General features: G+C 45.0%; 1 protein-coding gene across 4 annotated transcripts; it reads left to right on the top strand.

Annotated features, from left to right (window-relative positions):
- bcl9l (bcl9 like) lies at positions 1-24,551 on the top strand. Of its 4 annotated transcripts, none has more exons than XM_062385540.1 (9): positions 1-155; positions 15,528-15,601; positions 15,908-16,311; positions 18,632-18,754; positions 19,137-19,311; positions 19,458-19,542; positions 19,870-22,258; positions 22,341-22,595; positions 22,815-24,551. In XM_062385540.1, exons 3-9 carry the CDS (start codon positions 15,984-15,986, stop codon positions 23,993-23,995), a joined length of 4,536 nt encoding a protein of 1,511 aa, XP_062241524.1. In that variant the 5' UTR covers positions 1-155; positions 15,528-15,601; positions 15,908-15,983; the 3' UTR covers positions 23,996-24,551. The 4 variants fall into 4 exon arrangements, with proteins under 4 accessions (XP_062241524.1, XP_062241526.1, XP_062241525.1 ...); XM_062385542.1 differs by lacking the exon at positions 1-155 and adding an exon at positions 14,259-14,409; XM_062385541.1 differs by lacking the exon at positions 1-155 and adding an exon at positions 14,259-14,977.
- The last annotated feature ends 53 nt before the right edge of the window (positions 24,552-24,604 follow it).

Below are 24,604 nucleotides of genomic sequence, written 5' to 3'. Positions count from 1 at the left end.
GGATCGGGACCGTGTTGCGCAGCGGGGTCGCGGGGAGCGGAGCGGAGCAAGCGGAGCGAGGAGCGAGGAGAAGCGGCGGCAGGAGCGGCCACTCCGGGGAATGTGGACCGGCCGTCAGTCCTGACATCGGCCTCTTCTGATCTCAGCCAAATGGGGTAGAGTACACACACACACACACACACACACACTCTCATACACTCACACACACTCTCACACACAGACACACACTCATTTTCAAAACACTGTCACCACCGAACCATGCTAGCTGTCTCCCTCCCCTCCACCCCTCCAGCTCCCCTCCCTTCCCCACAGCTGCTTCATCCCTACGCGGGGGACTCGTCTAACTTTCACCGCCTTGTTTTTTCATTACGCTAGCAAAGGCACCAACAAAGTTCGAATCCCGTTAGCTAGCACTGCTGTCTCTCTGTGTGTGTGTTTGTGTGTGTGTGTCTGTGCGTGTTGCGTCGGCTCACACGCCACCAGGCTAGCGCAGACAGGAATTAGCATGCTAAGTTAGCTCCCCGTGGAGAGAACACCGGGGCTGGCGCAGCGAGCCTCCCCGCTCATGAGGTTCACGTCAGGGGCATGTGTCCTCAGACCCCCCCCCCGGCTCCACTGTGCGCCCAGACCCGCACCGCATCAAGTCCCCCCCTCTCCCCCTTGCCCTCCGTCCAGATGTGGGGAAGTTAGCTTCTACAGCTAAACGTGTCAGGCTGTTGAGTGATGTCTTTTGAGTGACACCTGTCACTTCCACGCGGGACTCACGGTGCGTGGGCACGTGTCAGGATTCCACACACATGTTCAGACAGCTGCTGCCGCTCGATGTAAACAAAGTGTACATGCATGTGCTGTGCATGTGCTGTGCATGTGCACACATGTCCACTGTCCCACTCACACATCAGCTAACCTGTGGCTGTCAAGTCAAGTGGAACTGTCACATTTAACACCACGACTCAATGTAATATCTCATTTCTAAATCTCAGGGATTTATCACTTAATATAAACCTGTCAAACACATGTTGGTAACAGACGTCAACTAACTTTAACATTAAACATATGGTCAACATCTATTCAAATTGTAGTTTTGTATAATTTGATAGCTGACGACTGGAACTCAATCAATTTACCGTTGGCCGTTAATATCTCTTGATGTAAACACGTACATCGGTATCAGCGTTTCAATGAAAACTTATTTTCAGAGTAGGAGAATGTTTTACTTTCACAGATATTTCCTGTCCCACTTCACTGTGACTCAGTCCCACACAGACATCGGGCTGCGACAGCTAAACTGTGCCGACAATTCAGTTAATTACACAAATTGAATATATCTGACACCAGTTTTTCAATTTAATATCCAATTAATAACTCAGTATGGGTATTTACTGAAATTAAAGTTTATTATTTTGTACAAATAAGCGTAGCAGAACAGATGAGGTAGCATTTTGGTGACAGGCAGAGTGTGAGTCTCTACCTGTCCCCTAAGTGTGTGTTCCTGTCAGGAACAACATGTTGTTTACTATAATTTAATATCTAATTATGAAATCTCTTAATATCGCTGAATACAAAACCTCGGTAGCAGACGTCAGGCTATGTGACGTTATATAAAGTTAGTTAATTTAAATTGAACATATTGGTTAACACTATTCCTATTGTAGATGTTTTTATAACCTCTCACACATACAACAATATTTATTCTAGAGAATAAACATTATATATATATGTATTTATATCAGTATAATGTCCAATATATCGGGATCAGAATATTTTTACTCTCTAATATGAGCAGCGGCATCAGCTGTGAAGTTTAACTCTAGTAAAGGGTGTAGAATAAGTGTGTGTTTTTGTTTGTGGAGGGATGGGTGTGGGTGTGGGTGTGGGTGTGTGTGTGTGTGGTGGGGGGGAAGTGGTGTGTGGGTGTGGGTCTGTGTTCTCGGTCCAGTTAGCTCACGAGAACCCATGACCCTGTGAGTCCAGCCTGTTGCATACTGTGTGATAATGCTGCTCTTAAAACCTGTTCACAGGAAGAGATACTGCAGCTTCTCTCTGTTGGTACACACTCAGCCTGTGTGTGTCTGTGTGTTTGTGTGTATGTGCACAGACGCGCCATGCTGTGTGTTTCTATAATATCCTGGTGAGCTATATATAGCACCTAACAGAGTTTGCAACTTGATCTGAATTGTCTTTCAGGGCTACAGTACACTGTGCATTGCTCTCCACTGGAAGGGAAATGTCTCCCTCGTCTTTCCTCCTCTTGCTTTTTACATTGAAAGGACATGTCTCTGCCTCCCTGTTGTCCTCTGAGCAAGCCTGTGGTATTGTGTGTGTTTTGTGTGTTTTGTCCTCAGGGGGCCTCCTGTAGATTAGATTGTTGTGGATAATGATGGAAGCTTTGTGCGATGCAATCGATCTGCTATGTCAGGGCTGTAATATAAAAACAATATTATCTTGGACGATATTCTAAATACAAGTGGTTGGGATGAAACAAGTGACAGACGGGGGGTGAAGATGAAGCAGCCTCTCCTGCAGCAAGACGATAAGTGCATCGGGCAAAAAGGTTTTCTATTGACGTCTCCTAGGTGTGAATGAAAAGTCTATTTCCTGCCCACTCAGTCCGATCCGAGCGACTGCGTGCGCTGCAGCCGCGGCAGGTCCACGCAGACTGCGCGGCTGCAAGCACAGACAGATTTGGTGAGCTGCTGACAAAGTGTTTCTTATCTGGCTAGGTGATCTGAGAACTTTGGGGGGTGAGTTACAGGGAGCACTCCTAAGGTGAGCTATGAAAGAATAATGTGATACTGAGAACGTTTCCACCTGACAGAATGCACTAAGACATTTAAGTCCGGGACTAGTAGTGAGCAGAGCAAGGCCGCAGTCTAATCCCCTGAATAGAAAGTGTTTGAGCTAAGCATTTCTTTGTTTTTTGCATTATGGTACACATAAATGTCACAGTGTCATTTGTAGTTCTGTTTCTTCCCACGTGCTTGTCTTTTGCATATTTTTGCATATTTTCTCACCACAGGGCTACCGGTCCTTTTAGAAATGACTTTAAAGGGTCCCCATATTGTAGAAGTGAGACTTTCATGTCTATTGTTATTATTATGTAGGTCTCGGTTAGGGCTGGGCGATAAGACTATCAAGATAATTGGTGGGAAATAAGTTTTCCACCGTGGTCGATACAGCGTCGATAGAAACAATTTTTTGTCTTAAATATGTTTGGAAACTGTACAAAGGGAGAATCCTTCCTAGGTGAAAGAGTAGGTTTTGTCTCATTTGTGTTAGACACCAGCTCAGATTTAAATTCTTTGCCTCGTCGCCGTAGACCTGTGGAGAATCAATAAATATCATTTTTATTTTATGCATTGAATGCAGACAGTTGCCAAATGACTCGCTGGTCGTGTGGCTGCAGAACTCGGTTTGACTTCCTAATGCCTGCTATGTGAATGCACAGTAGTATTTTGTCTTTGCGAGGGTCTCATGTAGCTCAGTGTGGCTCTAACAGTGTATTCCATTGTTCTCTCTCAGCAGCGTGTATTGCAAATACATTCGAATGCAGAAACAGGCTCTAACTGGGATTCTTCATCTGTCAGCACCTCTATCCTCTTTGGCTTTTTAAATCATACGATTATTTACAGTGGGTATATTGTAATGACATTTCGAAGACACTTACTATTTTACCCTAACACATGTGCTTTGGCTTAACGAGTGCAAACACTGGAGCTCTGCAGGTAGTTTCCCAGCTTGTTTATATCAATTTCAGTAATTACAAGTTATTTTCCTGTCCAATAATCCAGGTGCAATTTCTTCCTGGCATTCATTCATCTCCTTTTCATCTGTGGCTTTTCACTGCTCCAGTCTACAGCACTTGATGATGATCTCAGTTAGTATGACCAGTGTTAACTTTAACCTTTGTATTGTTACATTTTGGGAGGTCTCTTTTTTTTGTCCTTTCCCACAGTTCTAGGCTAAATATTTCAGTCCAGCTCAGGCTAAAGTTCTAGCCTATGTTTCATGTTGGCTTTGGAAGAAAATGCTGTGTCTAACCCCAAAGGCTCCCCAGACGAACACCAGTTACACTTCACCTCTACTGTACTGATACAGGGTGAGATGTGAACATGGTTTATAAGTTAAACTATGTGTGGAATGCATACTACACATATCTGTAATGATGAGGATCTTTAAACTATGAGGGAAACCCAGGGACACAAAATGGGGTTGGACGGAACCGATCGTCCTCTCCTGAGCAGACTCCAGATTCAGCTCGACACCCAGTGGCTTCTGTCCATCAGGTTTTCTTTATTCCCACTTGCCTCTGTGCCGTGATGCCTGATTTCTGTCCGTGCAAAGGTTGCAGTTTGATCTTCTTCCTTGTTCCAGTTGGCGTTCATCCCAGAATGCTGGAGAGGATACAACCCTTGACCCTCTGTTCAAAATGAGCCCAGTGCTTCTCCGTATTCTTCTGAGTGGAGGCAAAGCCACGATCTAGGTGCCTACAGACTTCTTACCACTTCATTTCCGACCTGTTGTGGAGAGAGCATCATGTGTCTTTGTCTGGAACAGCCAAAGATCCATGCCTTCAGCAAATAATCCACTAATCAAGAAGACATGTGTCTCGAGCACGTGCAATGGAAAGAGTTCATTACTCTGTCAAGGCCCAACAGTTGCCCTGAATTCAGTCACCTTAATATGTCACCCCCTGAATCACAAAATAAAAGAAAGTGATAATTCAAAACCACAATTGAACGGCTTCTCTCTGCCCCACCCTTCCACCGAGCTTTGCGGAAATCTGCAGAGGAGTCTTTCCATAATCCTGCTAACAAACAAATCAACAAACAAATGGACATAACCTTTTCGCCTCAAGTGAACCAGTTGATCCATTAAAGCTGAATATCTCTTTCCCCCCGTCTGTTTACCTCCCTACACTTTGTGGACCATTCATGATGCTCTCCCCTCGGTGTGGAAAGGAGAGAGCATCTTAGGTCATCTCCTCTGTTGACACCGTTTAGAGAGGCCAGTGACATCAGACGACAGAGGTGCTCTGAGATCCTCACAGATGTCTCCGTTTTCATTTTTTGTGTGTGTGGCCTTTCCTCTGTGGCAGGCCTCTCTCGCCCTCTCTCTCTCTCTCTCTCCCTCTCAACCTCTCTCTCAACCTCTCTCTGTCTCTCTATCTTCCTCTCTCTCTGCCACTCTCTCTGCCTCTCTTTCGCTCTCTTTCTCTCTCTCTCTCTCTCTCTCTCTCTCTTGCTCTCTCTCTCCCTCTATCTCTCTCTCTCAGACTATATTTACGCCACCCCGTGACATGTTTTGTTGCCACAGCAACCTGCCACAACCCCCACTGTTGTGTGCAGATTTTTATTATTTGGCCGTCACCTGTGTACTGTCCCACAATGCACTGCAGTTTACTCCCAACAAGTGCTACGAGGAGTCTGAGAAGTACAGAGCTAAACAGATCATGGCCTTGTAAACAAAGTTTGTATTAAATTATCCCAAAAGTAAAAAGAACTTTATTTTATGTATTTTTTTAAATCAAGGCTTCACATAATAGATTTTTTTTTGGGGACTGATTGAAACCACTTGAATTTTTAGATGTTTGTTCAAATAGATGTTGACCTGCAGTAGCCCTGTGCAGACTAATACATTCCCACAACACCAGGCTGCGGGGAAAACAAACTTGACGCTGGGAGAAAACAAACAAACAAGCAAATGATAGAAGGAAGGGCAGTAGTTCAAAATGTTATGGCAAGGATTATAAGGAGCAAGGAGGACGATATGGCTATAGGCTTGAACCTGGTCACTATTCCATGTCTGTTTCACTCTTCACTGTGCCGAGTGCTCCGACCCAAAAATGCAAAACACGCGCATTCAACTTTCTATTTTTTTTTTTCCTTTCCTCCTCCGAGATTTTTGAACAAGTTCCAGTTGTGTCCTTTCCTTCCCTCCGGCCCTGACGGCTGAATCCAGTCTCCTCCAGCACAGAGCTCTGAACCCCCCCCCCCCTGCGTTCACACCGGCTGCATGGATACAAGGTCATCTGTCCAACAGTAGCAGTAGTTTCTCAGTTCCTAATCTGGAATCAGTCGCTCTATTATCAGACACAGATGGTTCCTGAATTCCAATTAAGTAACCTTTCAGTGGTCACAAGGCACCCGTGATTGAAATATATTTTTCTTAGACATTGGTTTTGATTCTAGGCGGAGTCATTGAAAATCAGCAACTCAATTCATCGGAGAGATTCCTACAGGCTGTAATTTATTGAGTGCCGGCACCAATAATCACTGGAAAGGTCCGGGTCGTTCAGTGTTTCCTCATAAAAATCTATTTTTCCTAATGTATAATCCTAATGTTGGCTAGTTTCATCTTTTTCTGACTTCTCTCTCTCTCTTATTCCCGTCACGTGCCACTTCCTCGTTTCAATATAAAAGCACAAAGCTTTTATATACTTCGCTGAAGTCGTGCAACTTTTATTCCGTGACAGTGCAGCAGAGGCGGAGACAGTTTCACATTATTGGTCCCATTTGGATTTTTCCTCGAGGGAAAGTTGGCAGGGGCTTGATGGCTGATTCAACATCTTCCCAGCGAGCAGCACTCAACTGTCATCATGTTTGTTGATTTTTCTGAAGTTGGGTGGCTCGAAAAATCCATTCAGCTCCAACAACAAGTTGACGGAACAGTTTATAGGTTTTAATTCTCTTTGTCCCCCCCCCCCCCCTCCCGAAAACATGATTTTAATTTCATCCCAAAACCTTCAGATTCCAAATCACACATGTGAGCTTTATGGTAATTATTGCTTGTGGGTGTTTTTATTACACGTTATATTATAACGCATTAGTTATAAGGATGGGATTTGCACTACAGCAGACAATGACTGTACTCTGCTGTATTTACAGTTCACATGTAAAATCTAAAATTGTCTAATCTTAGCTTTGTTGTCTTCGGCCCTGCAGAGGAAACTGAGAATCCAGAGTTTCAGTTGTGTCCTTAAGCTGCAAGTTGTGTTGTCTGTGCAGGATGAAGGAGTGCATGTTCAGTTTCTATGTGTGCATCTGCTATAGATTGTGGTTTGGGGAAATTTGAAGTTACCAAGCAGCTCAGCCAGTGACTGAAATCCTTGTAAAAGTGTTTGTAAAAATGACAAAATCCTAAAGTCCCACAAATTCTATGACACCATATTCCACATGTTGATGAGCGGACCAATTGAAACAGTTCCCTTGGCCTAATGTGATCATGTGATAGCGTTGTCACATCGCATTTCGTTGAATTTGTCACTGCCCACTCTAGAGTTGAATCATTTATCAGGAGCCGGCCCACAGGTAAATTCAGCAGCAGCAGCTCTGTGAAGTATGCAGGAAGGAGCTCAGTGGAAAGTGGTCAGCGGTGATAAGAGAGGCAATTTTGTGCTTGTTTGAAACCTTTATATGTGGACATGCAGGGAGTCGTTTCACCAGCCACACACACGGGCCACATTACAGTGTCGCACACAAGCAGGCGAGCAAACACCCGTCAGAGGTGTTTTGTGTGTTTTTCATCTCGAGCCGGATGTGATAAAAACAAAAAATGTCAGTTAATTGCAAATATGGTTAATTTATTGGTGTTTATTTGTGGCATTTGAAAGGGTTGGCCATCTTGACACATGGTTATAAATCTCTCATTCAAACAAGAGTGACCCAACATGAAGTCCCTTTTATAAAACCACTTTTAAATCTGCTAGATCCTGAATTTTATTTGTATTTAAGATATAAGACACACAAGATACATTTATTCATCCCAAACACATGCACAGACATGCAAAGGCACACTCATGCAGGTAGGGAAATTTAATCTCTGCTTTTGACCCATCTGGTGCAGGACACACAGAGCAGTGAGCGACCATGTACAGTGCCCGGGGAGCAGATGTTGGGGGAGTAAGGTGCCTTGCTCAGGGGCACTAGACAGGGTAGGGAGACTCTTGGATTTTTGGACAGATCAATCCACGTTTGTCTTTTGTTGTCTCTCCGTGGAGTCGAACCAGAGACGAACCAGAGACCTTCTCTGCCCATAGTCCAAGTTTCTGCCACTAGACCACCGCTCTCCGCTTGCACCCACTCATAGATTTATTTCTTTTTAATCAAGTTTATTATCCCCTGGGAAATGGATTCCCCCTTTGTCCAGATCCATGTCAAATTTTAATGGGATTCTGAGGTAACAATGACCCACAGTGACATGTATGTCATCGGGACTTTGATTCTGTGGCCATCACAAACTGGGAACTCTGGCCCCAAATCCCATCAAATAGGCAAGATTATGTCGTCCATCTTTATATATGGTTTGTGGTCTGTACTCACAACTCTCATCCTAACACCAGCTGCACAGAGTAAGCTGAATGTCATTGGTCAAGTAATTTAATGTCACCTGACACATAAAACATTGATTTTACGGTCTCTTCCTCCCACTTCTCCTCTTTCCCTCGAGCCCCTTGCACAAGAACCAGTGCTCCCTGTTGCTAAATGGCTTGAATAGTGGGAGTCACTTTATTTGTTTCCCATTTACTGAGCCATACTTTAATAAGTGAACTGTCCTCTTATGAACCTGACATGGACATTCCTGTTGTTTCTGTGCAAGATCCCCGTTATTAGAAATTAAAGCTGAAGAGCCTAGTAAGATCCCGTTAGGACCTGTCATAGCTTAATTTGTTCTTTATTTTGTTAACAGTCCTACATGTTGTGTTAGTCCTACAAGTTGTGTCAATCATACGTGTTGTGTTGTCATACATGTTGTGTTATCTGAGGCCTTGTGCTAAGTTGGAGCGCTGCAGGGGCCTCGGCACATTTAAGTCATTTTCCTCGGGCTACATTTCGACTGGCGCCAGGTGCAAATGCAGTTTGTTAAATAGCGGACGTAAAAAAAAAGTCCCAACTGTGCACCTCTGTGTAACCGTGCACTCTCCTGCATCACGCGCACATTAGTCATTCATCAATACTGTTAAACACTTTGCCCTCAGTGTTTACTGGTGTTGATCCACAGAGCAGCACTGTGGCATTTGTGTTTTGGACCGGCGTTCGTATTCTGTTCTCACCGTTGGCCCCCGACTTCCCAGGCTCTCTGGGTCTATTAATACTGACTCGCTCTAAAAATACAGAGTACTGTGTGACCCACTGGGACTAAACAGGAGCGCAACCTCTTACCGTAAACTCACACACACACACACACACTTACGGACACACAAGGTTATAAATTCTGACCTGCACTACAGTGGTTGTACTGTTATTGTACTGAATCCTTGAAAAACAACATCCCTGTTTGGTCATCTGAAAAAAAAAGAAATAACAGAACAGAATTTTCCACACTCACAGGCAAATACCTTTTAGTAGCTTGATCATGCATCGAACCCCGAGGCCGTAGCTCAGAACAGTGATGTTTGTTTCCAGCGATGTTAAAGGAATGTCAGGGTGTGTGTGTGTGTGTGTGTTTGCTTCTTTGTGTGTGCACACAGACTTATGGCCCTCACTTAATCGGCGTTCTATATATATAAAGACCATGTGCTATGGATTTTACAACTCATTGAATTATTTCCCTAATTTGTTTGGGTGCATCTGTACGACGTCCAACCGCCAAATTGAATTTGTTTCCCAAACAACCTGTGAAAAAGTCAAATGAGAAAAGGGAGACGGAGAACATTGTAGGCCGTATGTCATTTGTTGATTGGATAATAGCTGTGATTAGCATAAACATACGCTCATCTGCTTCAACAGGAGCGTCTCCTGCAGTATGTTTCATTAAAGGATTAATAAGAGTCTCACAAACATATTTGAAGTCCACAAGAAGAAAAGAAACTGCCTGCCCACGTATTTGTTTTTTCTCTTTTACCGCTGGATCCCTTGCTGTTTGCGAGTCCTTCAAAATAAATGGTAGAAAAACAATCGCAGAATTTATTTGTAATAGTAACTCCAGCCTGATTGTGTTCCCTTTGGCGAAACAAACTGGGACAATAACACAAAAACCAAAGTGAAAATGAATGTGGTTTGATTTCAGCTCATCTTAAATCAAATCTGCATTTGTTTTAATAAGGTTTTGATTCTTGTTGCAGGAAAGGAAGAGGCACAGCTTCACACCGTTGAGTCCATGCATTTATTTGCGTATATAGCTGTACCTTTTAATTCTAGATAATACAGCAGCCATACCAGAAACGTCACATTACAGGTGGTTTGGCCTGGATCCATAATAGAGCCCCCTACTCACCTTCTGTCCTATCATCACAGATCTTTTACTGTCATTCTTAACAAGGCGTCTGTAGAAGTGCAGCATCGGCTCGAACAGGCTGAGATTGACAGAATCACAGCATCAACTCTTCAGATGTGCGCCTTTACCGAGGGCCCATAATGATGATGTAGGCCGGCTTGGAAGAGGGGGGTGGGGGGGCGAGAGTAAGGCAGGAGGGAAGATAAACACATAACAGGCACTTTGCCCCTGCCTGGCACAGAACAGACCACGAGCAGCAGCACGGACAGTTCTGGACAACATGTTAATTTGTCCAAAGGCCAGACATTTTTTTCATGAACTACGACACAATGCTGAAAAGGTTTAGCTATTAAAAGGGCTACGGCTGCTGTTAGTTTGAAAAACACAGTGACTGCTGGATATGGGAATATTACAAAATCATACCAACACAAATATAGATTATAGTAGAGAGGCTTAAATGTAACACTGCTTATTTGTTTTATTCTCAAAGCTGTGTGTGTTCTGATGCTTGGTGCTGGTGTGATCCTCGTAACAACAGCCAACCACAGCTTGTATAAAATCTACATTCAAAAGCTTGAATATAGCACCAGCACTTAAACAGGTTGAGCTTTTCTTAGCTTCTGACTTGCGCAGTGCAATCAAAGAATTTATAAATGCCGTTTACATCAAGGCCATTAGCAGCATTGTCCTGAATCAGATGTTCCTTAATGGCGGCTGTGTTTCTGTGAACAGTGCCTGGTTTGCGTCCTTGATTCGACTTGATCCAGCTGCAAACCTCCATTATCTCTGCTGCCTCGGCTGGAGACATCTTCTTCAGTAGTTTCTTGAAACGACAAGATGGAAATATAAGTTACCTGCTGCACAATGAAGGCTGCTATGGATGTTCTCAGTTGAACCGAAGCTGAGAGGTGTTAACATTGAATCCGTCATAATACCGGGACAATAGTCTTGTACCATTATCCTTAGCTTCGAGTGTTATTTCCACAGCAGTGTTTTTAATTGAGACTCCCAGTGAGCAGAAGCCTGAATGACAATAAATACTATTTTCCCACTAAACTTTAACATTTTTATTTGTGTTTTCTTATATTTTTATTTTATATAAATTTATTTGTAATAACAAACACTGAAGCTACTGGTAGTTGCGGGCCATGTGGACAGTCTGGGTTGAGTGACAGGCAGTTGAGTGACATCTTTTAAGTTCCTTCACTCCCGTTTGTCTTTCTGGCGCCACACTTTCTTTATATGTTGCACAAGACGTTTTAACATTGTTTACTTTTGGTTTTGCCAGTTCTGGCTGCAGGGTGAACACGTGCGACTCTATAACACAACGCAATAAGAGTGAACGCTGTCAAGTCATTGGCATCTAAATGGATTAAATACAGTTTGATGTCGTATTGTTCAATGGATACATGAAGGTTACTGGCTGTTACACACCCACTGTGTAATCTCTTATATCACTACCGCATGTTTTACATGACAACAAATTGTTTGTGGTATTTTTATTCACATAAATTATTGATATGAGGGTACAGAGGACGGATCTGATTCCGTCTTACAAACTACACTCCATGTGGCTCCATTGAAAACCCATAGATGTGTTAGTCATTATTTTCCAAATATCAGGAGCTCTGTGCAAATTTTGTCAAATACACAATCACCTTTAACACAACCCTGCAGTCATCTGTTCACACCTTTTATTATAATGTGATCATTTGTATCCAGCTCCTGTAAACGTGCAGGGTTGTATTATTTACTAAGAGTCAAATATCACGGTACTGCAGCTGTAATTGTTTTTCAAGCTTTTTGCAAAAGTGTGTGGAGATTAAAATTAACACAGTTTGTTTTTACTGCTCATGTCAGCTGCTTTTAGAATGAGTGACGTCATAGTCTTGATTAGTCAGGGTCTGTGAACACCAGGTATGGTGGATTAATCACCGGAGCCAGCGCCCTTTACTTATCACGCTGAACTGGTGTTTGAACATTTCCAAACGTGTCAGCCTGCTCTATGGCACCGTGTTGGGTCTTAATCAGGTTTCATCTCTTGATCGATCCGTCCATTACCGGTCCCTGCTTGCTTTTCAGGCTTCTTGGGGCCTGAATGTTCGGTTCAGCCTCAGTGAGAAAGACTTGAATGCCTGGTTCCAGATGTTTGTCATTTTGCATCTGGAAATTGGCCTTTTGGACCCTGTAAACATATTAGAGCAACACATTTCCCCATTGATAAATATGATGTAAAACGAATGAAAAGAAGAGGAGACGTTTTTTCTTCATGAACACAAAAAGAGCTGCAACCTCGTCAACACGACAACAAAAAGCTAGACCTGAAAAGAAATGATGAAAATCTGCTTTTGCAGAAACCATTTGAATAGATAAGGGGGGAGTGAAAAAGGGAGAGCGCTTCCCCTAAGGGACATTAAATTTGATTTTACAACCTTGATTTTATTGCAGATTAATGCCACAGCAGCCGGGGTGATTTGATTTAATTCATCATTCAAATGTCATCATAATTAAGTACTAATCATTTTTCAAGATTAGCTGTTAAATGTCTTGTTGTGATCATGTGCTGGGGTCAGGATGTAATGAATGCAGATGACATCAATTAAGTTTAGTCATGGCGCTCCAGCTCTGCCTGATTCATTGATGGCTTTTTCTCAGCAAAAATAAAAACCCATTGCACCTCATGCAAAACAGATTTTACTTGCATCTGTGCTGCAGCTCGATTTATATTGTACCACATATTTAAAAGTATTTAACAACGTTTTTGTTTACAGAATTGAATCAAAGTGATTAACCCAAAACAGAAACAAGTGAAACCAAATGGTCCCAAATTGATTCGAGTGAAAAACAAATCACACAACATAAAGTAAACAAGTAGTTCTCTCTCGTCACTCTGACACACCTCGGTCATCACTGGTCCACCCGGTTATTGTCAGAGGTTGCATGTCACACATACTGGAGATCAGATATGTGTGTAATCAAGGTGTGACAAGATAGTTCAGGATTATTAGTCCTCAAATGGATAATTTTTCACCATCATAAATTCATTGTATGTAAACCAGAGCTTCCGTGTCAGCGGTTTAATCTAAAATGAGCTGTTATTGAATATTAGGGTTTATGGTTTTTAATTGTGTTCTCCTGTCTGCAATGCCCGAGGCGCTTCTCTCCAGATGTTGTAACACAAACTGGGACTTTTTCCAAACAAGATAATGTTCAAAGTCGGCAAACAGCACTGCACAAATACACAGTTATTTCTTGGCTCGAACGGGGGAAACCTGCTTTTCTCAGGCCTGTGACCGCATGACAGTTCTGTTAAACATTAATGTTCCAACCTAAAATGGCTAGTCACAACAGCATCCCTTCACCCTGCTGCTGCAGAAGGTCGAACAACATCATCTTATATCACATATTCATGAGGGCAGATTGGTTGGACAGGAAATCTACTATAAAACTCATCCTGGTCTCTTTTTTTCATGATCTCTCAACTCAAGTTGCTTTAAATGTAATGTTTATGTGTAGAGGAGTGTGGATAGTTGTGTCGTGAGGCCTCTAACCCCTGGTGCAGTAGGACAAAGCCTTTATTAGAACCTTCAATGAATTCCACCTACTGCTAAGTTCATGCTGGGACCTGGCACGCACCAGGCTCCTTCAGGCTTTTCCCTTTTCACCATGTTGATAATGCTTAATGGCAGAATGTAGAAGGTATACCTCCACTAAGGTCGGTACAGACAAGCCAGATTTTTCTATTTTTCCTGGGAATTAGTTAAATGTCTGAAAATGCCCTATTGTGATTAAAAACATTTAATTGAATGGGTTCAAATCTGTGTAGTTGTTTGTTGCATAATCCTGCTGACAAGCCAACACATGGCCGGGGGTGAAACCAACCTTCTTGGCGCAGGTAATGATTGGGAGTCTCCTTGATATCTCCCACATTGGTATTCTCTTTGGATAGACCTATCTTTTCCTAACCGTCAACTCAAAGGTCAGCGTCTCACAGCACCATTAATCTGCCTCCTCTTTGTGTTGCACAAAGCCAGTGAGTCACACTTTGTCAACAGGAGTGATGCCTGACTGTCCCTGTGTGAGTTAATGAGTGATGAGGACCTCTGCCAGCGAACAAGGCTCCTTTCTGTTCTGACTTGAGCCGACGTTGGTTAATGACTAATTGCCGCAGTGTGTTTACCATTACCTGTCGAGGTGAGTGAGCGGTACAGATGGTTCTGTAGGAGCACGACAGCTGACCTGCCTGACGAGGCCGTGTGCAGAGCAGGGGTTGTGTCATCGGCCAAAAATGGAGCCTCGATGGAAATATTTACATGAGATCTGCTGCTTCACGTCAGCCAAATATCTGGGGCTAGATGTCTCTGAGCAGGCTGCCATGACTGTTTTGACCAACTATTGTTCACCAGCAACAGGTGTGGGGGAGTCGTGTTGAGACCTGCGATTACTGGGAACTGTTCACTGCACTGAGCACAAGCAGCTCCGAAGGGATAGGCATCAAGACGAGTTGTGTACAACTTTTGTGTTTGTAGATTGCACACAGATTCTCCGGCACAGAGAGAAAGCACACCCCAGATACTCAGGGTTAAGGACGCACAGGCATGTGGTGTCAGGAGGGCGTCAGCTTGCAGCCATGGACTTGAACTCGCGAGTGAAGCCTCACACGCTGAAGAGTGTCCTTCGTTTCTGAATGCTGAGCTGGATTCCTGCTCGGCTGAGAGCTGTTTCCACCAGTAAACCATGAAGCAGATAGCAGAGGCTCGAGGTGAAGGCTGTGCTGTCTGGTCACACAAAAACAGGTTTTACAAAAAGCGTACAATTCTAATGAAGTCTTAAGTTTATGGTGTCACTAACCATCTGTGAAAACTAAAGTCTGTAATAGGCAGCTAATGAGGTTTTGCGTGTTCGTGCTTGAACTCAGAGTGTGCAACAGAGTGTGTGTGTGTGTGTGCCTGGGCGGGAGCGAGAGACAGGTATTGCTACAGACAGTGTTGTGGAATGTGTGGTGTCTTTGTGGTTTGTTAAGTGTTTGGCTGGGGGAGGGACCCGAAACGCTGCTGAGCTACTTCAGAGTTTCAAGTCACTCCCTCGCTCTTTTGCTCTCTGTCGCTTAAAGGGACAGTCACCTCACAGTGTCTCCTCTCTCACACACAATCCTCTCCCGACAATCTCATGGCTTCGTCTCTCTCTCCTGTCTCGGCCCAACAAGTTGGTATTGACCCGTGGGCCGAAGACACACGAGCTGACAGATAGCACCGACCGTGAAGGCTGCTATCTGCCTCCACTGATGACGTTACTCTCCGGTTGTCCCTCAGGTCCATGTGTTGTCAGTGAGGTGTCCTGGAGTGCAGCATGGCAGTGTGTCAGCTGAACATCTGGGTGAGATGAGGTGAGTGCAACGGGCTGGAAAGGTGTAAGATTAGAGCCCTGACCTGGAACGAGTGTTTGCCTAACGTTAACTTTGTACAGGGTGAAGATTTAAGCATTATTGTAAAGGACAGAATAAGCTAAATACTTTATTATAATATGTTTTTACTAAATCTGTCCAGTAACAATTTTTTGAGCAATTACTGTACATTTCCGAAGTTCTTCCCACAGTGGTCGGATTTGAACCCCTAAATTGAACTATGTAAATAAGACTTAGTGAGTTTTATTATGAAGTTCTGATCATAATATTTTTTCTTTTCTCCACCAGTGTTGCCTGTAAGCAATGTGACCTCATCTGACAAACTGGCACAGCTTTTCTCCACACCGGACCTCCAGCTAATCAAATGCTCCAAGACAGTAAACTGGCCAATCATGGCAAGCAGGTCACCAGTGACACCCGATCCCAGATCCCGGGCGTGAACCCACAGGCTCAGCAGCAGGGGGAAGCTGCCGGCCACCTGGGTTCAAAGGGCGTGGGCGCCGGGAGCCATGGAGTCAAAACCAACCAGATCTCCTCCGGCGGCAACCCCGTGCTGAAGGCTGCCAGCCAATCGGCGAGCAGCGTCGGAGGGATGCTGAAAACCAAATCCAAGCGGGAGCGAAGCGTCTCCATTGACTCCGGTGACTCGAGAAATGCCATTCCTCCAGTCCTGGAGACAGACGCCAAAGGAGGTAAGAGGCATGCGTGGCACAGAGGGAACTGTGTCAACGTCTGGGATGTAAAGACAGTGTGTTTCTGTTCTGAGAATGCAGACGTTCACTTCCTTTACATTCTTTATCAGCAGAATCTTTACACGAAACCCCGGATTACTTGAATTCACCGCCTCCACAGCAGGAAGTGAATATAAGGGCCGAGAGGACACAAGCGCTTGTTTTCTCTCTCACTGAAATGCCCTGACCTTTCGGCGAAGCATCAGAATTTCCCCCTGGCTTTTGATAGTTTGTGCCATGTGTGCAGTGCAGTGACGTGCATCAGATGGCTTTCTGTAGTGCTCCGAGGGAAAGACAGGTCACGAGGTTGTGAAAATGTAGCAGGCCCAGAGAGGTTGTTATTAAAGTAAGAGATGACGCGTGGGAGGAAGGACATAAAGCTCCTTCTGTGAGTGTGCGTCAGGGTAAATGTTTGTGTTCACGTGGCTCAGTACAAAGTGTTTAATTTGCATTTGTTTGCCGCTGCTCATTAGACACGTGTTCACCTGAGGGCCTGACTGCAGATGAGATAAATTCTATTTCCCGAAACTCATCTGAACCCGCTGGACACGACTGTTAAAAGTCACACACAGAAATACCCACGGTAACAAAACACATACGCACGCACACACACACACAGGGGGAGGTGTGGCACAAACACAAAGAATGACAGAGGTTGAAAGAGAGGGTGGATCATTTGAAGACATATCTTTTCCGACCTCCCCTCACACACACACACACAAACACACACACACACACACACACACACACACACACACACACACTCAAACAAACGCACACGTTCCCTGAGATCTTATTTCTGTGTGTTGAAAAACAAAAGTGCTTTCAAATGAAATACAAGCCTCCCTCCTCTTCACTTCAAACTACTCTGCTGCCAAACCTGTAGAGAGACAGGTTAGAAAACACGGTTCAATAGCACATTGACTTATTCAAATAAACCAGTAACTTGCGGTGTCACGAAACAGAAAACAAGAGGTGGCTCCGTGTCGAGGCCGCAGCCCTCCCTCTGCTGTCGTCTGCTCTGTACTGTCACTGCAAACTTCCTTCCTTCCTCACTCCACTGTACTTTCACAGTTTATAACGTGTCCAACCTGAAAACTTGTCTCCTATTTTCCCCCTAACTTTGTGGCACTAATCTGGGATAGTGGAGTTTAAAGCCACCGTTGTGTTTCCTCCGTCAGAAGGTGGTGTCTCTCACGCTGCAGGATACCTTGTGAAAATGCTTTTAGGGCTGCAGAATGCTTCCTGCAGCTGTTTGCACCCACTGACGCAGAACAGCTTGTATATCCACCAAGTTATTACACGGGGTTCCCAGGGGTCCTTCACTTCCTTTAAAGTTTATGAATTTGAGAAATGACAAATCAAGGCCTTAGACATGAAAATAGAGATAAAAGAGCAAATGCTAACATTGTTTGTGGTAAAATAAAGAGATTGAGGTTCTTTCTATATATCTGTTTTACCTCAAATAGCCTCTGTGCCGCTGGCTGCATGTGTCTCCTCTCACTGTCTCTCAGCTCTTCACGTTCACACATTCAAACCCGTCTCTCTTTGTAACTGTTGTCATGTGAAGCCTGCTAGATGTCATTGAAAAGAAATTGCTCATTGAAGTCAAGTGAATCAGGTTCTTGAATTCGATGTTTGAGAAGGTTTGAGAACCCTGATTATCGCTCGACATGAGAGTGCTCAGCACACTGATCTCTGCAGATGGGATAAACGTGCATTACACATTGTTAATGTCACACAAAGACATGTTGAAGTGCACACAATCAACATGATTTTGATTTTTTGATTTTTAGCTTAAATATGTTTGGCTGATTTAAGAAAATTAATTTTTCAAGTTTGTGTATATCGTCCGGAAAGAGCAACTTTACATGTAAATCATAACTGTTTCATGTCCTATGACAAAGGACATGAGAATGCAGAAAATATGAGCGTACTTATGTCCTGGTGTACAAACACCTTTTAGAATTTGTCACACTTACAGATTGTAACTCTGATTAACGCAACACGTTCTTTTTATGACTTGACCATGGTACGTTTTATGAACGTGAGTTTTTTATGCTAGAGAACAATGGTCCTATAGATTAAATCAGGGCCATCTGCATTATAATAAATGGTAGAAGATTAGCTTCTGGCTCTGGGAAATACAGTGGTAAGTCAAGACCATTAGAGGTAAAAGTAAAAACAATACTGGTAAAAAAAACCTTAAAGGGACAGTACTGTGACAGTTGTTATACAAGTGTTGATGTGTGTGTGTGTGTGTGTGTGTATTATTCTCCAGAGGGTGTTATGCGCAGTAAGCGGCGCTGTGTCCTGGAGAAGAAGCAGCCGTACAGTGGAGATGAATGGTGCTCTGGACCTGACACAGAGGAAGATGAAGACAAACCGCACACCACGACCCACCGTGAGTCTGTCCTACTCCACTGGAGAGGAAAACCAGTGCCCTTTGCCATTATCTGAATGTCCCGCAGGGCTCATAGACAATGGTGTCATTGTGGCCACAACTGTGAGGGCAGGATGAGTTACATGTAGAAATCCCCTGGCATGTCTCGGTTTTATTTGTTCTGAAAGCAACAGGTTTAGGCCATAAATTATCCATCGCTGTGTTCAGATCCTGCAAAGACAGTGAAAGAGGGGGGAAGTCAGCCTTGACTGCTGTACTCAGTTCACTTTACATGGGTCTTAGCTCCATCTAGTGTTAAGATGATGCACTGCTGCAGCAATTCTGAACAATGAGACCTCTTAATATGAACCAAACAAAAATGTGCTGCTGGTTTTTCCTTCAGGGGAGCGCGGGCTGGCCGGTCCTGTCCAGGCCCTCGCTGACCGCCTGTCTGCAGGGCCCATGCCTGAACCTGGGGGTCCTGTAATGGGATGTGGACTGGGACCAGGACTGAAAGCAGAACCACCTCAGTCTTCAAAGCAAGTGGTGTATGTTTTCACAACCAACCTAGCCAACAGGTGAGAGCTGCCTGCAGACCTGACATGCAGTGGGAAATTTCTAGATTTTTCGTGATTGTATTTGTTTGTTTGATATTTACCTGAACGTTGAATGATGCAACATCAGTTCTCATTTAGTTTGTGTCTCTCCTCTGTATCTTTGACAGCGCTGCAGAGGCTGTAATTAAAGGACAGACTGATTCCATTCTTCTGTTTCACCAGCAAAATGTTCCACGCACCAAGTTGGATCAGGTCAGACTTCTACAGCTTAGTGGCAAATTAAACAAAATGTCCAGTTTTTGTTAAACCCGTTCAACTACAGGGGATTAAAAGTATTTTTCCACAGAAAAACACCACAGGGGGAAAGTATTTGATACTGTTAATTAATTTAGCTATGTTGGTCTCAGCCAACTCTTTGTCCCTGTTTCCATTAGCAAGTGAAGCGTACTGTTTTGTTTTAATATGATACATATATAATAGCATTAGTTCTACAACAAAAAAACGTTATTTGAAGAGAAGCAGTAGCATTTCAGTAGCTTGTTTATAACTTGTTTCTTTCTTTTCTTGTGTTTGCTACAGGGCCACCCATTAGCAAAGCTTCCTAACATATCTGAGAAGGGGAACTCCAACAGCTCTCCACCCACAGGCACCCCAAAATCCCAAAGTGGAACTCCGCGACCAGCCTCCGCAGGAGCTGGAGGCCCGTTGCACCGTGCAGGGACACCGTCATCAGCAGGACATTCTGATAATGAATCCTCTCAGACCAGATCGGGCGGTGCCTCCAGCAATAACAGCATCGGCGCCCATAGGTCAGAAGGAGGGAGCTCGGCCACACCATCAGGCCCGGTTCCAGGTACTGGAGCTGAGGAGAGCGCAGGGGGAATGCCTCTTCCTGTTGCTACTGTTTATCCCTCAGAGAATCCCTCCATCCTATCTGCACACTTACAGGGTGACATGGGCCAGAGGGGCGGCCCAGGGAACCAAGATGGCCTCTCTAAAGAGCAGCTGGAACACAGGGAGCGCTCTTTGCAGACACTGAGAGACATCGAGAGACTGCTACTGCGCAGTGGGGCCACTGGAGTCCCTGGAGAGACAGGTGGCCCCAACAGCAATGCTACTAATAACTCCTCCAATCTAAATAATAACAACAACACTGACAGAAGTGCTATTCTGGAGCATAGTGATAATGGTACCAATAACCCTGGAAATTGCAGTAGCAGTAATATGCTATCGCCAGCCTTGGCTCAGATGGGAGGGATAAAGAAATATGAAGAACCCCTCCAGTCCATAATTTCTCAAACACACTCCCTTGGTGGACCAGGCCTTGACAGCCCTCAAATGGACTCTCACCACAACCTACCACAACACCCCCACCACCAGATGTCTTCACCTGGGGTTGATATGGGTCCCTTACTCGGACCCGAAGGGCTGACCCAGGAGCAAATGGCGTGGAGGAAACTTCAAGAAGAATACTACCAAGAGAAGAGACGACAACAGGAAATGCAACCCCCCACACATCCGCAGCACTTTAGAATGGTGACAGAGATGGGCGGACATGGAGGTCCCATGATGATGAGAGGACCCCCTCCTCCCTACCACAGCAAGCCTGGAGACCAGCAGTGGGGTCCCAGCAATATGATCGGAGGAGGAATGGGCGGAAATGCACGAATGATAGACATGCACCAAGAAGGACCGCGTGGCCCCAGGTTCTTGGGACAGATGCAGAGAGGGCCCCCTGGAGGAGGGGGCTTTCCTGGTAGTCCGGGGGGAGTTTTATCGATGGAGGGTCTAGGACCCCAAAGGCCCACGAGGCCAGGGATGATTTGGATAGACGACATAGGTGGAGGAGGCCCTTTTCATGGCTGCTATCCTGGTGGGCCTCCTCAGCACTTACAGGGAGAGCCAGAGCATCTGTTAACACGTGAGGAAATGTTTCGCATTATGGAGAAACGGCAAATGCAGGGGCTACCCAGGTTCGAACTCGACCGATTAGCAAAACAGCAGCAACAGGACAACCTAAGAATTATGGATCACCCTGGGGGCCCAGAATTTTCTAATTTGACAATGGGTCGAGGCCCACCCTCCTCACGGGGAGATCCAATGGACTTTCCTGGCTCCCGGGAGATTATGGGCTCTCCTGGTGTGGGTCCTCAGATGAGGGACAAGGTGGATTCTCCTCTGGGGAACCACCTCACAATGAACATGAACCCACAAATGAATGTTCAGCAACAACATCAGATGATGCTCTCTCAGAAGCTCAGAGGAGGTCCTGCAGGCGGGGGGGCTTTAGGTGAGATGTTTAGTCCTGGAGAGATTGCACGAATCAGGGCTTCACAGAATGGTAGAGGAGGAAATAAAGTAATGATCCCAGGACCTGATGGTCCCTTCCAGTTTCCTAATCAAGGTCCCTTTTCTGGAGGACAGGTGGAAGGACCCTATCTTCAACAACCCGGCCCTGCAATGTATGGGTCGGACCACCAAGGACCTAATCAAATGGGGTGTACCTCACGGCTCAGTCACATGCCGATGACTGGAGGCCTCAGGGGAGCAGACCTCGGTCCTCGGCACCCCTCTGACCTATCAATGAACATTAACCCTCCTTCAGTGCCTCCTCCTCATCAGCTTAAGTCACCATCCCTCAATCGAGAGCCATCTCCTCTTCTACCTTCCCCCTCTGCTCCAGGTCTGAAGTCGCCCTCACAGATCTCCTCTGCAGGCCACCACCCCCCTCTTCCCCCTGCATCTGGTGCTGGGACTCCGTCCTCTTCTTCCATGAAGTCTCCCCAGGTAATGGGCTCTTCCAACCTCGGCTTGCACTCTCCGTCTGCCTCCCCTGGACGACTGAAGTCCCCGGCTATGGCTGCGGGTTCGCCAGGGTGGTCATCTCCTAAAACAGCTCTTCCAAGTCCAGGTGGTCCAACCAGTGGGAAAGTCGTGGGCAATGGAGGAAGTGGTTCTACTGAGACAGGTATGTTAAGAATCAATGACACACATCTGAGTTCCTATAACTATTGCTGTGATATTCATTGTGTGTTATGTTTTCTTTGCAGGGCAACAACTTCACCCCAGGAGTTCCAACTCTACCCCCATTAGCCAGCCAAGCTCTATGAATCCTGGTATTCCATTTAATTCCTCTCCTGACGCACCGCCATCTCAAAATCCTTTATCCCTTATCATGTCCCAGATGTCCAAGTATGCCATGCCCAGTTCTACTCCTCTCTACCATGAAGCAATCAAAACAATTGCCACTTCCGATGATGAGATGATGCCTGATCGCCCTCTTCTGTCCGGTGTTAGCATTGGAGGTAAGAAAAACAAGCCCCTGGTCATTGTGACATTTGAAAGATGTTTTTTCGCTTGTTAAATCATTCCGTTATTGAAGTTGTGCTGTTTAAAAATATGAATAGACATTCAGTTAATATTTCGTGAGTGTATCATGTTGGGAAAGGGGTAGTCCAATTTAAAATATTGAATGTGATATCATTATGATTTGTTTTTACATGCTCGCTTTGTTTTATCAACAGGAAACATTGGAAATCTCCAGACCTCCCAGATACTTGTCTCCCAAGGCTCCATGGGCCCGCACAGTGATCCACAAAGCCCCATGGGTATTGTCAATCACGGTCAGCAGCACCTGTCCCACGATGCTCTAGGAACTGTTCTCTCTTCTCCAAACCAAATGGTTCTACCTGCCATGAATTCTGCCATGATGGGAGGAGGCGGACCTGATGGAATGGGGCCTTGCAATGTTTCGCCCTTATCTCAAAACCAGATGGCAGGTTTTCCTCGCATGCAGCCGCAATCTCATGGGCCCATGCACTCACCTATTGGAGGAATGTCACATCATTTCTCTCACTCTAATGAGGATGGTCTGCCGCCCCAGCAGTTGCACCTGTTGAGCAAAGGCCATCCTCACCAACGACCCTCTCACCCCTCAGACTCATATGGCCCTCTGCCAATGGGGGAAGGCCCGGATCTAAGTGAAGTCATACGTCCCACTCATATGGGGATCCCTGAATTTGATCTGTCCCGCATCATTCCTTCTGATAAGCCCAGTAGCACTCTCCAGTACTTCCCCAAGAGTGAGCAACATCAGCATCCACATCAGGGGCCACCTTCCCAACAACCTACTCCCCAGCAGCTCCTCAAACAGCTTTCTTCTTCTGGTCCTTCGTCTAACCCCCACTTAGCAAACCTACAGAATATGATGGCCGAACAGCAGATGCCACTTCACCCTTCGCATAGTGGGATACGCCAAAGCATGGGTATTCATCAAGGGGGCTCTAGGGTTATGGTTTCGGGCGGGGGCATGGGCATGGGCCCCATGTGCCCCCCTGGACATATGATGGGAAGGACAGGCATGGTACCCCAGCAGCAACTCCAGCAACAGCAAGCCATGATGGCCAACAGTCTCCTCCACCATCCTTCTAATCCATATCCTGGCATGATGTCCTCCCAGCAGCACCCACACAATCTGATGGCACAGCAAAACATTATGATGATGCAGGCTAAGCAGCGAAGCATGTCAGTTCCAGCGGATCCGTTCGGCCCCCAGGGTCCTCTGATGTCCCCTCAGGGGCCCATGATGGCCCCTCCCCATCCGCAGTCAGGTATGATGGGACCCCAGTCTCTAAGACAGCGGGGAATGTCTCTGGACAGTCCTCTTGCCTACGGCCCTGGAGGCATGGCCAATATGCCATTCTGATCCAACTCACATGAGCTGTTAAAAAAAAAAAGTGTCCACAGGTCACGTCCCCAATCGTGTCCAAACGTTTTCATTGATGTTATTCTTGCGGCTGTTTGAAAAGAGGAATGTAAAAACAAGGTATCAGTGTATAATCTTACAAATTTGGGATTAGAGCTGATGAAATCAAATTAAATCTTTAAAAGCACTGTATTATGGTTTAGTCACAAATCTGAAGCCATTTTCTAAAAATACTGTAACATATGTATATTTATAAGATGTGTGTATTTGTTGTGGGAACAGAATGGCGGTCGGTAGAGGAGTGCCTCAAATTTATATTTGTTTTAATATCATTGATTTATTTTCTCCAACTACCAAACTGTCGTGCAAAGGAGTTATATATGTATATATGTTTATGTGTATGCATGTATATACAAATATATATATATACATACACATTTACACACACATAATATATACTTGCTGTATATAAGATGCAATTTGTGAATGTTTGCAGTTGGTCTGTAAAGCTGTGTTTTAATAGAAGTCTAAAAAATAGAATAATACTGATCTCTAAGGTGGTTTTAGTTTCCGTTATTGTGTTGTCGATAACTGTTGTTGGATAACACT

This window comes from Platichthys flesus, chromosome 4, assembly GCF_949316205.1.
Source record: "Platichthys flesus chromosome 4, fPlaFle2.1, whole genome shotgun sequence".
Classification (NCBI taxonomy): domain Eukaryota; kingdom Metazoa; phylum Chordata; class Actinopteri; order Pleuronectiformes; family Pleuronectidae; genus Platichthys; species Platichthys flesus.
Note: the sequence above shows the minus strand (reverse complement) of the source record. Positions and strands in the feature narration are given on the sequence as shown.

Excerpts from the sequence above, each read along its gene's own strand:
- bcl9l (XM_062385540.1), top strand. The coding sequence starts at position 15,984 with ATGCTCCAAGACAGTAAACTGGCCAATCATGGCAAGCAGGTCACCAGT. Across the intron at positions 19,312-19,457 it reads ACAACCAACCTAGCCAACAG|CGCTGCAGAGGCTGTAATTA; the intron begins GTGAGAGCTGCC and ends TATCTTTGACAG. Across the intron at positions 22,596-22,814 it reads GTCCGGTGTTAGCATTGGAG|GAAACATTGGAAATCTCCAG; the intron begins GTAAGAAAAACA and ends TTTTATCAACAG.